General features: G+C 39.1%; 1 protein-coding gene across 12 annotated transcripts in view; it reads right to left on the bottom strand.

Moving 5' to 3' along the window:
• PUM1 (pumilio RNA-binding family member 1) overlaps positions 1–13,076 on the bottom strand; it is a 127,230-nt gene that overhangs the window by 61,785 nt on the left and 52,369 nt on the right. For 9 of the 12 annotated variants that reach the window (XM_008580500.1, XM_008580501.1, XM_008580502.1 and 6 more), the window contains 2 exons: positions 8,919–9,027; positions 7,813–7,991 (listed from right to left, as the gene is read on the bottom strand). The exons of the other annotated variants lie outside the window; for them this stretch is intronic. In XM_008580500.1, the coding sequence (XP_008578722.1) occupies positions 7,813–7,991; positions 8,919–9,027 (288 nt within the window). The remainder of the gene's footprint in view (positions 1–7,812; positions 7,992–8,918; positions 9,028–13,076) is intronic. 12 annotated transcript variants of the gene reach the window in all.

Genomic DNA, 13,076 nt, shown 5'->3' with positions numbered 1-13,076 from the left:
AAGCAAATTGGTGGCAGGAAATACTCACTAGCCAGATCAATGTTCTGCATTATCTTTCTTCAGTGACCTTTCGCAAGGGTTTGCTGAGAACCTGCTCAGCCCACCAGCATGCTGACTGTTCTGACCTGAAAATTTGGCCATTAGTAGTTGCATTCCCAATTATACTACCAAGAGCTAAATTTGCATATACTTCCCTGCAATGGCCGGCTTTTCACCAATATTGCACAGACCATTCCTATAAAACAGCAGTACTTGGTTTTCTACTCTGAGTAAGCTATTAATGCCTCAGGTATTCTGGGGGGCCCAAGGGAGGCTTCCATTTCTTCATCTGGATGGCCGTCATATGGGTATTCTTATTCTGTAGAAATTCATGAACATGAACATTTGTGACTTCTATACTTTTCTGAACATAGGTCATATTTCAATAAAAAGTTTACTTAGAAAGAAAAAAGCTCATAAATCAACAATGACCCTCAATAAAAATGGCTAGCAGGAAGTCTGACTTCTGAATGACAACAAGAGCACGAGGGAGACCTTCTTATCAAAAGCCTGTTATTAAAAGACAGTACCATGTTTGGGATCATAAAAACAGTCTCTTAGAAATACAAAGACCATAGAGAGAACAGAAGAGGGGAATAAATGGGCAGGTAAGTTTTATGAGATCTTTACATTTTTTTTCTTACTATTTACGATAAGGCATTCATAGCTATGTGGTCTTTAAGAAAGTACTGACACAGGGTGCACAGAACCTACATTCTATCTCAACCGCTAACACTTACTGGTCATGGGACTTTGGACAAGTCATTTAATCTCTGAGTCTTAGTTTTCTCATCTATAAAACAGGGATAATTTTGTTTAAAAAAGAGTTATTATGAACATCAATGAAATAATGTATGTGTAAAAGCTCTATAAAGTATAAGCCATTTTATACAAATGTAATATAATATTAGTAATAAAAAGATGCATAGGGGTGGTTACATCTTATGTAACACTATGTATGGTATTAAGATTAAACATCTTAAATTCTCCAACCAAGTGGTTTAACTCTCAAATACATGTGTATAGCCAGTATGGCCCTCCCAGGGGCACTGTTATTTTCACAATGCAGTGGTTCTATGGTTAGGTTTGAGTGTCACAATCTTTCTCCAATTTACAGGTGTTTGGGGGGGGAGGGGCACACCACCACATTGTATTTTGGGCTGCATTATTATTTGGTTAGAGAATGGTGCTGAGAACCCCAAGGTCCAGGGTTTTTATTACCAGCCAGCCACCAATGGAAGGGGAAAAAAAAAGAATAATACAAGTGTCCAGACCCATCCCCCAGAGATCGTGATTTAATTGATCTGTAGAGGCTCCCACAAATGCCACAAAAAGCTTTGCCTCCAATAGCTCTGATAAGCACCCAGAATTGAGAACCAATGTAATTAAGTCCAACATAAGCATCAGAAAGGCAGGGTTTGTGTTTGCTTTTTTTGTCACATACTATTACATAAGTCTATCACCAAAATGAATGAAAAAATAGAGGATTAATGGTAACTTTTTATTATGAGCTTCCTTTAGATGAATGTTAACCCTAAACTATCCTGACCAAAAATAAGCTTTAGTCAAGTGCTCAAAATGCAAGTGGCTAAGCCCAAGCAAAATGTCAAGAGGACATTGTTGGGAGGGAGGGGGGAGAGGGAGGCAGGAGGGAGGTTTCGGTAATTGGCCACAATAATCAACCACATTGTATATTGACAAAATAAAATAAAATTTGGAAGAAAAAAAAAAGGAATAACTGTTAAATTAAAAAAAAAGCCGGCCCGGTGGCGCACTGCTACAGTGCGCCGCTTGGGAAGCGCGGCAGCGCTCCCGCCGAGGGTTCGGATCCCACGTGCAGACCGGCGGCTCACTGGCTGAGCGAGGAGCGGGGGCAGCACCAAGGGTTGCGATCCCGTTGCCGGTCCCGGTCCGGTGCGGGCACGACACTGAGGGTTCCGATCCGTTGCCGGTCATGAAAAAAGACAAAAAGACCAAAAAAAAAAAAAAGGTCAAGAGGGACCAAGAGGGGTGCTAAGAGATCCCAGACCTACAGAGGTGGAGGAATATGAGTATGTTCCATTGCTAAATATATAAGAACTGGGAGAAGAACAGAAATAGGTAGAAGAACCACGTATTACTGAGATCAGAGTCCATGAACTTATGGCTTGGCTTCCTCAAAAGACCCACATAAAGGAAGGAATACTTCCAAGTATATCTATTAATTCTGAATGAAGTCAGAAGAATCAGAATTTAATTCCTCCTCTTACTGCAGTGATCTTAGAACAAAACTCCACAAGGCAGAAGTCACATTCAATGAGATTAGGAATTTTCCTCCCATTTTTATAAAAAGGAGTATTTGATGTATCTGCTTGACACACTGGGTCCCAAAACCATAACAATGTTTGCTCCAATACTGGTGTCCCCTATGCACACTTATCTGCTTTTCACCAAATGCCAAAAAACTGATATATCAAATTCCCTTTAAAGTACAGCAGCTTATAGCTCTACTAGTACTAAAAAATTTCATGTATAAAATATGAGTATAAGTTTGAAATTGCTAGCCACGTGAAATACTCTTTTAAATTTAACGTATTAAATATAATCCTTTTATAAGGAACCCAACTCATAAACAAGCCAATATAGCATAGTAGAAAGCAATATAGCTAAGAACAGAAATTAGAACAATGTTGGAATCCAGGCCCTCCACCATCCCACTAATCCTCATTTTTCTCATCTATAAATTAATAAAGACAATAGCCAAAGGGTTGTTACAAGGATTAAATAAGTCAATTCATGAAAGTACAATTCTTTTTAAAAAAAATAATTCAACGTACTTTATCCAATTTTCACCTTTTTTTCCCACTGCCTTTTTTATAGTAACAACCCCCCTTGCTCCCACTCCACCAAAACTTAAAATTTGCTAGACATCTTATATTATTCCCCCTGGAAAAGAACTGTTATGGCTCTAATCATAGACTCTTTGTCCAACTGATTTTTCTGAGACATGCATAGAATCAAGCCATCACCAACTACTACATTTCATCGAATCTGAGATACCATCAATTGTAAGACATAACATCATTTACTGGCAGTTAAACTATGGCATACCATCATTTGAAAGATGCATTCTAATTTCAAAATGAACAAAAGGGGGATAATATGTATTTTAGAAAACAGTCTTACCAGGGACTGTGTACATAATCATTACCCAATTCCTGATGTGCAGGAAGGTAAGAAGAATGTTCCCCTCTGCTGTGGTAACCACCAGATCCAAGAGGAAAGAGAAAACATATCTTAAACACTGAGAATGGTGCTTGTTTTTGTTATAGACATGAAGACCAAAAAAAAAAAAAAAAAAAATTATTTTCTATAAGTTTTTTTCAAGTTACCTAGTCAATGTCTAAAAGCTTGACACTGCAAAGTGGAGTGTGCAGACTTCTTCCTTAAGGAAAGCTCAAATCTGAAGTGGCTCTATCCTGTAGATAAGTTTCTAATAGCCTCCTGATGATTTAATCTTACAAGGAAATTATGTTTCAGAGCAGTGTTTATCAAACTTTAATATGCATACATCATGGGGGGGGGGGTTCTTGTCAAAAATGCAGGTTTTGATTCAGTAGGTCTGGAGTAGAGTCTGAGATTCTGCATTTCTAGTAATCTCTCAGATGATGGTAATGCTACTGGTTCACTGACTTTCAGGAGCAAGACTTTTAAAAGGCTTACAAAGCATTTCATATATATGCCATGGCCAAACAGATTAGAATTTGTTGGGTTTTAATTATCCCCATTTTGCAGATGATGAAATTAAGGTCCTGCCCAAACTCAAACCAATGACTTCTTCTGCATTACACTGTACAAAGTTTTAAAATAAAAATCAATTAAAGCTAAGTAGCAATGGTTACCTAAAATAAATGCAGTGAAGCCTAGAAAAGTCATCAAGTTTTGTTACCTGAATGAATTGCTATGAATATGTATGTATCCTCTAGGCCAGAAAGCGGACACTCTCTACAGAACAAGTAGAAAGACCTTCACAAGACATTTTTTCTAAAAATCTTTCTTCTGCAAGGTTAGAGTGGTCTTTACTCTAATCAAAGCTTTTGGTGGTCTTCCCATTTCCCTAAGCACCATAAACTGGCAAGGTAGAAATTACGACCCACTATTCTGACTGGTTAGGCTTCAACCTATTTGAAGATGATTAGCTGATATTCCAGAAGGCCAACAGCAAGATCCTTAGATGGGCAATTTCACCCACAGGCTTCAAAAATACAGTAGTTACATCTGATTTTGCAACCATTGTAGGGGAGGAAGATGACAACAGCCCTATCTTACTCCAGGAATAAATAAAGGATACAAAAAGCAAAGGAAAGAAAAAAAAAAGGGAATGACTTGACTGATATTCTGAGTTCTCCTATTATTCTAAAAACTGCTACCTTGAAGTTTGGAATTCATATGTGGAACACTACCAAAAATTTACAGTAGGTGCTAAGAACAAAATACGGTTATCAGATTCTTCTTGTCAGCTTCAAAGTACGCTTATCACAGAAGCCAAAACTACTAAACTGAGATCATTTATACAATCAAATGAACTGAAGGCAGCTCAGGGAAGCTAGACAAAGAGTTAAATACCTTCATTCAAGCTGTAAGCAGGAAACTTCACTGAAAATGAAAAACCACTGCAGAATGACATTACTTTCTAAGCCACCTTTACCTGAAAAGTTAAAGTATGGATTACCTGTTGTCAGTATCTGAGAATGACCTCTTTGTACTTGTTCTGAGGTCTATAATCACTATGCCATCAGAGATGATGTTTTCTGCTCTCAGGAGATTAAAATGGGACTTCTCCATGGCTTACTGGAGGTAATGTTGGTACAGCCACCCAAAAAGTGAAAATAACTGGATGCTCTGACCCATAAGCTATCAAGCACCACTCCTTAGAATAATTATCTACAAGAAGGGGCCGGCCCGGTGGCGCACTGCTACAGTGCGCTGCTTGGGAAGCGCGGCGGCACTCCCGCCGAGGGTTCAGATCCCACATACAGACCAGTTCCCGCTCACTGGCTGAGCGAGGAGCGGGGGCAACACCGAGGGTTGCGATCCCGTTGCCGGTCCCGGTCCGGTACAGGCGTGACACTGAGGGTTGTGATCCGTTGCCGGTCACGAAAAAAGACAAAAAAAAAAAAAAAAAGAATAATTATCTACAAGAAGAAGATATCTTATCCTCCTTGTTCTCTGAACTCAACACTTTGAATCACACACTAGATTTTTAAAAAGAAACAAAAGGCTCACTTTTTTCAAGAATATGCAATGCATACCATGACAACCATAAGGTGATTCAAGTTTCCTGGAACAGAGCTTTAGTCAGGTATCATCCTAACCAACAGACAGAGCAAAGCCATGTTAGGCATAAGATCAGCAGTATACAACCACAAAACTGATAATACTGTATATCCCAACATGGTGGCTTGATGTCACTGACCAATCCTCCTGAATCACTCTACAGATGCAAATCAAGTCAAAATATGGGATAATAGTTCATTGCTCAGAACTTTCCTTCTGAAAGAAGCTGGAACACAGATTTGAAGAATTCCCATTTATCTTTATGCATACCTCAGGAGCTCAGTAAATTACCTGGCTGGTAGATAGTCCAATAATCTGAACTCATCTATCCTGAGGTCTTAACCTCCTCTGGTTACAATACTGTAAAAGAGCTTTAAAAAAAAAAAATCACCAGTCTCCCAAGACAAATAAGAATGGAACCCATCTTTATAAAAATAAACACAAGGCTGGTCCGTCAGCTCAGCTGGTTGGAAGGCAGTGTCATAAAACCAAGGTCATTTGGTATTTGGTATTGTTTGGACCCTCATACAGGCCAGCAATCAAAAAACAAACAAATAAATAACCCCCCCCCAAAAAAAACAAGATATTGAATCCAAAAGATACAGCTTTTGTCATAAAAATAACTACCTATTGAAATAATTATTTAAAAAGAGGAAAATGAAAGGCAAAAATAATAATAATTCAGTCTTACCATTTTATCTTTCTCTTAATCCCAATTATTTTTCTGCCTCTCACAAACTTCAGAATAATCCAGGCACATACCCTCCTGGCTAATGCCCAAGAATTAGAAACTGGTCACACACATGACAGAAAGTTCACAGCAAGAGTTACACAGGTTCCAGTTCACTACACCAGCAATTTACTAACAGTCAACACTAATTTTTCTCCTCCATTAAATAACTGAAAGTTACAGGCAATGTTTAGAAGCCAGCACTTCCATCTAGTTATCAGTGCTCATCAGATGCAAAGAATGTGAGGACAGAAAAAGAGGTGAGCTGGAGATAGAATGAAAAAAGAAAAGTAACTCCATTCTTCCCATAAGACAACAGGCAAATGATAATTTGGCCTGGTCTCATTCCTCACGTCCAAAGCATAGATCTTCTTCTTCCCAAACAGCCCCTCAGGAAGGTTCAAATAAAAGAACTTCTTCCTATCTGATCCACAAGTCACTAAATCTGACCCAAGTCTTTGCAGGGTCAAATGACCCGTCAGATAGCTGGCCAGTTAGCTCAGTTGGTTAGAACATGATGTTGTAACACCAAGGTCAAGGGCTTGGATCCCAATGAAAAAAAAAAAAAAAAAAAAAAAAAAAAAAAAGACCCAGAAGCAATCAGATCAGCTTTAGAATGAGTAGTACTCAAGAATTGTACTTGACACTTGAGGAAGCTGCACCAAAAATGAACTACTGTTACTCTGAAGAAATTTAAAGTGGAATGGGGAGAGCAGGACCAAGCCTCTGATACCCAGCAACAGATATATAACAATAAAAAAATGCTATTAAGATAAAGAAAGTGAGATAATTATGGAGGCAAAATTATAATTTGAGGGAAAGAGGTCTTTTAAATGATTGCCAATAGCTGGGATTAGCCCAAAATGATCTCAGGACGAAAGGGCTCTGAAACGGTACAAAACAAGTTGAGTCAGGAAAAAGGAGAGAAGATAGTTTCAGGGGGCTTCTCACAGCCTTCCTAACTGTGACCTGGAATATGAATACAAAATGAGGAAGACTCAAATGGAAATGTATCTTAAGAATTTTAGATCTAGAAAGTCGATGATATAAAGAAAAAAATAGTTTTGAGAAAGGCTATCAAAGATGCTTGAGGAAGATTGCTTAAGACTTAGAAGAGGCTATAGACAAAGAAGCTGCTTTGGCTACAGTTTAGCATCAGAGAGGTCAATGATGATGAATGCCAAAAAACTGCAGATAAAGAATTGACAGAACTTCTAAATTCCTGACAAGCCTGGTTTGAGAAGCAAAGCTGTTCAAGGGAGGCCAAAGATGATTCTATAATTAAAGACTAGTTAGCAAAACAAGAATAATCCTACACATCTGATCCATTTTAAGATTCCTTGGGTATAGGCAAATCACTGCTCTCAGATCTGGAATTCCCTACAGACACCAAAGCTTCAGCTTTTTAAAATTTGGGTTTTTTTTATTTCTTGTTTTTGTTTTAAACTAAAACTGGTGTTTTCTGGTAGACCGATGAAATGAGATCTACATTTCAGTTCTTACCTCACATTACTATCAATGTGTCCCCCCAAAATATTATTTCTCTATTTTTAAAAAGTTTAGTTTACATCTCCTACTATGTTCGCTGAGCTCTATTTACAATAAAAGTGTTTTAAAATACCCTGTAATTAGTGCTGTGAGTATCTAAGGAAACTAAACAGGCATGTTTTGCTTCAGAGGGAAAAAAGAGAGAGAGATATAGGAACAAGTTCCTCAAGCCAACTTACAAATCCTCCTTTTCTTAGACAGGAATCGCCCGGGGATGAGCTCAACACATACTCCACCATGCTAACGCCTAGTCCCCCACTCTCCGATCGTGGGGACAGTACAGAATTGACCTCACTGTTCACATGGAAACTCTGACCAGGTCTTCTCTGCACCATGATTGGCTGGGAAACTGAATGATCTACAAAAAAGATACACAAGCATGATACAGTGTAGCCAGAGGCTCAAACAAATTAAAAGTGATGTCTCATGGATAAACCAATGACTGGGAATCAGGAAACCTGCCGTGGTCAGTTGAGCCAAAACCTCCGATTATGTCTTTCACTAAGTATGATATTCTACGTAAGCTAAGGAACAGACCACACCCCTCATTTATCAAGGATAGCAGAGGAATACAGTAGTTCATGTTTACCCCTTTCAAGCAGATTTTCCTTTTAATATATTTTATTGGTAATACTGATACAACAAAATATTATTTTACTGCCCTTTTTAAAAACAACATAATTTGATCTTTTCTGATGACTGTCATGAGGGTCCATTTTTATTTACATTGTGCTGTAACACAGCACATCAGCTTTTGGGTTTTGTCTCTTTCTTTTCTATCATCTCTCACATCTTTCTGCTGGAACCATGTCTACCTCTACAAGTTCTCCCCATCCCTCTTCAGGGGTAGTCTCTCAGAAGAATGTCCGTGACCAGTGACTTGATTTAGCCCAAGTCACATTTAAAGATAGGTTATCTCATACATGGTACACAGGGGCAAGGGAAGGAAAAAGAAACATGAACTTCAAATGGCAGGCATGGATTTTCTAATTCCAAGTATGGTGACAGCAGTACAGAACAAAAAGTTACAGCTGAAATTATGGTCATTTCAAATAAGACCATTCCCCTGAGGCTAGCACTTCAAAAATATTTAAGATTTGATTTTGTGTTAATTATGTTTTAATAAATTACATCATATAAGCTCCTTGATGGCAATTACACTACAGGACAGGACACTGCTTGACATGCTTATGTCGCTGATATAAAATTCATGACTTGCCAATTGCTGCAGAAAGGAGCTCTAAGACAGGCATAAATCACAGTACAGATGCTAGATCTAGATTACCTGATGTTCCCCAGGCACTGTCTCGCCATTGATCACCCAGGAATATTCCTTTTGGTCCATCTTTGCTGGATTCATCTGTTTCCCAAAACTTTTTACCTGGCAAGAGCTGCTGCAAATTAAAAATAATAGACGCTTTTAAAGAATTCATAAAGGATGAAAGTACAGCAGTCAACACTTTCTTTTAGACAAGGGTACTGAAGGTACTCAGAAAGTCTTTAATTAAAGTGTTCTGACTACAAAGCTGTAGTCAGAACACTACTGTATATTTAGTAAAAGTCATAGAGAGGTCTAAGGCAATGGTGGGGGGGACACAGATCAAACCATCCAATAGAGGCTCAGCTTAAATATCTAGAATTATTCACTTAACCCATGCCATTTTTAAGGGGGGGGGGGGACTAATACTGGACCTATTGGCTAACTGCTTACTAAGAGGACTCTCAGTGAAAAAAAGAAAGTGCCTACAACTATTAAAACACTTCTGCCTATATGTGTACACACTGACCATGCAAAGTTACTCAAGCTGGAGTATGAACCCAGCTATGAACCTCAGCTATGGAATGCTAGAGGCAAAACTCACTCCTTTATACACAGAGATTCTGTTACCCAAAACATTTCCCAACCATAACATTAACCTACTTTAAGATTTTGGAAAGACAGAAAAGCTATTCCCACATTCCTGGAAGGGAAATAAAATCTCCTAACATCTGTTAATTTTAACAATACTTGGTAATGCCATTAAAGTGACTCCACAAACCATTCCATGCTTCATAGAGACGCAGGTATCACTGGTCCTAAACCAATATGAGAACTTTAAACTAGCCTTAACCAAGGAAATTAAAAGTACCCTTCAACCAAAACACAGGACAGTTTTTCCACAAGATCAAAGCATCAGTGACCAGGATTACAAAGTAAAATTTCGCTAGAACCCCTTCATTCTTGATTCTGGTCACCAGCTTTACTCACTAGAATGTCCCCTCTTATTTCCTCTGGTTTTTTGTTTTGTTTTTTTTGTTTGTTTTTTCCTTTTCAACTACTATTACTCAGACAGGAAACTAAGAAGTTTGAGAGAGCATTTAACCACTGCTTTTGAGCATAAAAAGGCACACCTGGAGAGTTGAATTTCTCAGAGAAACAGAATAAAAAAACCACAAAGCACAAAACATTGCTCTCCTCCTTGACAATTAAGGTTTACTTTTTCCTATTTGTAACCCATAACCCAATGATAATGGAATAACTTTGTCCTCTCTAAAATGACTCTTGGCTTTCCCAACCTGACTTCTGGGTTTCTCAGCATAATTTTAATCTACCCTTAAGTAGCTCTATAAATCTATCTCACAGACATGGGTTACTACCTGGACCAAAGCAGTTTCCCACAAACTTTTCTCTTCGGGTCCTAATTTGTTATTTTCTAATCAAACAAAACCACAACAAAAGTTACAATGTGGTCCGGCATTTAACTGCATAGATACCTAAGTTTTTTGCAAGATGAGCAGTTATAAGCAGCAGTCAATTCCTGGTATGTCTCTGAGGTATGTTCATTTGAAGGAATTTGGGGGAAGGTAGGGAGGAGGATAAAATGAGAGAGCCCATATCAAAGTTAAGCAGTAGAGTCAGGAACTAGAGTCACTGGACTAGACAACTTTGATGTGCCCTAGGAAATACTACTAAACTGCTCTGGGCCCCATTCTCTTTTTACTGATGAAGGAAATATTTTTCAGGTTGCTGTAATGATTACAGATATTATTTAGTGCCTAGCACAATGTCTGCCACACAGTAGATTCTCAATAAATGTATTCAGGTGTATCACCCTAGGCAAAATAGCTGCCAAATCACAGAACAAATACTGAAAATTAATATAATCTATGCAAAAGACAATTCAAGAATTCTTGTTTTCAAACCTCTTTTTCTCCTTTTAGTTTCAAAAAGGCATTTTCCGATAATTACAAATAGAATTTCTTTCCCCAAAGGTTATACCCTTTCCGACTAAAATTCTGCTTTTTCTCCTGTATTTTGTAGGGCATAAGAGCAAGCAGAAGTCCACATCAACTAGTCTTTTGTATACCAGAATTCTATGCTCCACATAATATTGGAAAGAGAGCAAAGGTGATTAAAACCATTCTTATCCCTTAATTTTTTAAGTGTTCATCACCACAGAAACTTGGAAATCTTTATTCAAAACTCAAGATTGGTTAGAGCACAGTGTTGTAACACCAAGATTAAGGGTTCAGATCCCTATACCAGCCAGCCACCAAAAAAGAAAGAACCTCAGGGAAATAACTTCTGAAAGTTCCACACTCGATATGCAAATGTCTGTCCATAATTTGTTAAATTGCTTACTGAAAGCAGCAGCCTTTGAGCTCAAGTCTTTAAAAATCACTTTTGGAGGGCTGGCCCATGGCTCACTTGGGAGAGTGTGGTGCTGATAACACCAATGCCACAGGTTCGCATCCTTATATAGGAATGACCAGTTAGCTCACTTGGGAGAGCGTGGTGCTGACAACACCAAGTCAAGGGTTTAAGATCCCCTTACCAGTCATCTTTAAAAAAAAAAAAAATCACTTTTGGGATCCTGTCATCTTTCACTATAGCATCCAGGTTGTCATGATGCACAAAGCCAGCAAAAGCAGGTGAACATATAAGCAAGGCTGTTTCCAGACTAAATTCTCTCAAAAAGAAACAACACAGCAAATAAGAAGTAAAGTGCTAAATGTGGAGATTCTGCTTCCAAGTAGTAACAGTTGCAACAAGTATCAAAGGAATACACACCAAAAACTCAAGTCCTTAGGTCACACACCAAGAGGCAATCATTTCTCCCACTATAACAATCAACATAAATAAAAATTCTAAATAAATGTTAGGAGGAGCCCAAAAAGTACTAGAACTTCACATGCTTTCCCAAAGTAGTGGTGAGAAGATTGAGGAACTATTATCAATGAAAACAGCAGGGACTGAAAAGGCAAGTTTGGAAGAGATAAAGAAAAAGGAGGTGGGAGAGGAGGATCGCAGCATGCTGACTGAGAAGAGGGGAGTAGAAAGTATGAGACGTGAAGGTGCTCTGCAAATTGCAAAGAAAGCAAAATGCTGAACCAAGGCACTTGGACAAAGACAGAAGCAAACTTAGCAAAGCTCTTAAAAATCTCTGGATCTTGGGCCAGCCCGGTGGCGCACTGCTATAGTGCACCGCTTGAGAGTGTGGCGGCGCTCCCACCGAGGGTTCAGATCCCACATACAGACCGGTTCCCGCTCACTGGCTGAGCGAGGCGCGGGGGCAACACCGAGGATTGCGATCCCGTTGCTGGTCCCGGTCCGGTACGGGGGCGACACTGAGGGTTGCGATCTGTTGCCGGACACGGAAAAAGACAAAAAGGGAAAAAAAAAAAAAAAAAACTCTGGATCTTACACAGAACCTAGTATTTCTTTCTTTCTTCCAAAACATCCATCCACACTCCTCAATTGTTGTGGTAAGCAACATCTGAAATGACTCCTAGTGACCTTCACCTCCAAGTGTTCTCATGCCCTTATGTAATTCCCTTCCCTTGACTGTGGGCTGGGCCTAATGACTTGCTTCTAAGTAATAACTAAGTCAAGTAATGGGATGTTACTTTCAAGATTATGTTACAAAGGACTGCGGTTTCCATCTTGCTTGGACTCTTCTCTCTCGCGTTCCTGACTGTTCACTTTGACGAGGACAGCTGCTATGTATTGAGCTGCCCTATAGAGGCCCACATGGCAAAGATCCAAGAGAGATCTCTGGACAACAGTTCATTAGGAACTGAGGCCCTCAGTAAAACAACCTGTGAAGAACTGGATCTTGGTATCAACCACATGAGTGAGCTTGGAAGCAGACCCTTCCCTGATCAAACTTTGAGATAAATGCAGCCCCAGCTGAAATCTTTTTTGTTTGTTTGCTTTTGGTAGCTGGCCAATACAGGGATCAAACCCTGGACCTTGGTGTTATCAGTACCACGCTCTGACTGACTGAGCTAAATGGCCAGGCTTCCAGCTGAAATCTTAACCACAGCTTGTGAAGGACCCTGAAATAGAGGACCTAGCAAAGCCATGCCCGGGCTCCTGACCTATAGGGACTATGAGGCTTTAACAACTGTGTTGTTTAAGCCTCTAAATTTGGGGGTAATTTTTATACAGAAACAGGTACCT

The sequence above is a fragment of the Galeopterus variegatus genome, unplaced genomic scaffold, assembly GCF_000696425.1.
Source record: "Galeopterus variegatus unplaced genomic scaffold, G_variegatus-3.0.2 Scaffold2114, whole genome shotgun sequence".
NCBI lineage: Eukaryota > Metazoa > Chordata > Mammalia > Dermoptera > Cynocephalidae > Galeopterus > Galeopterus variegatus.
This window is presented reverse-complemented; position numbering and strand designations above follow the sequence as displayed.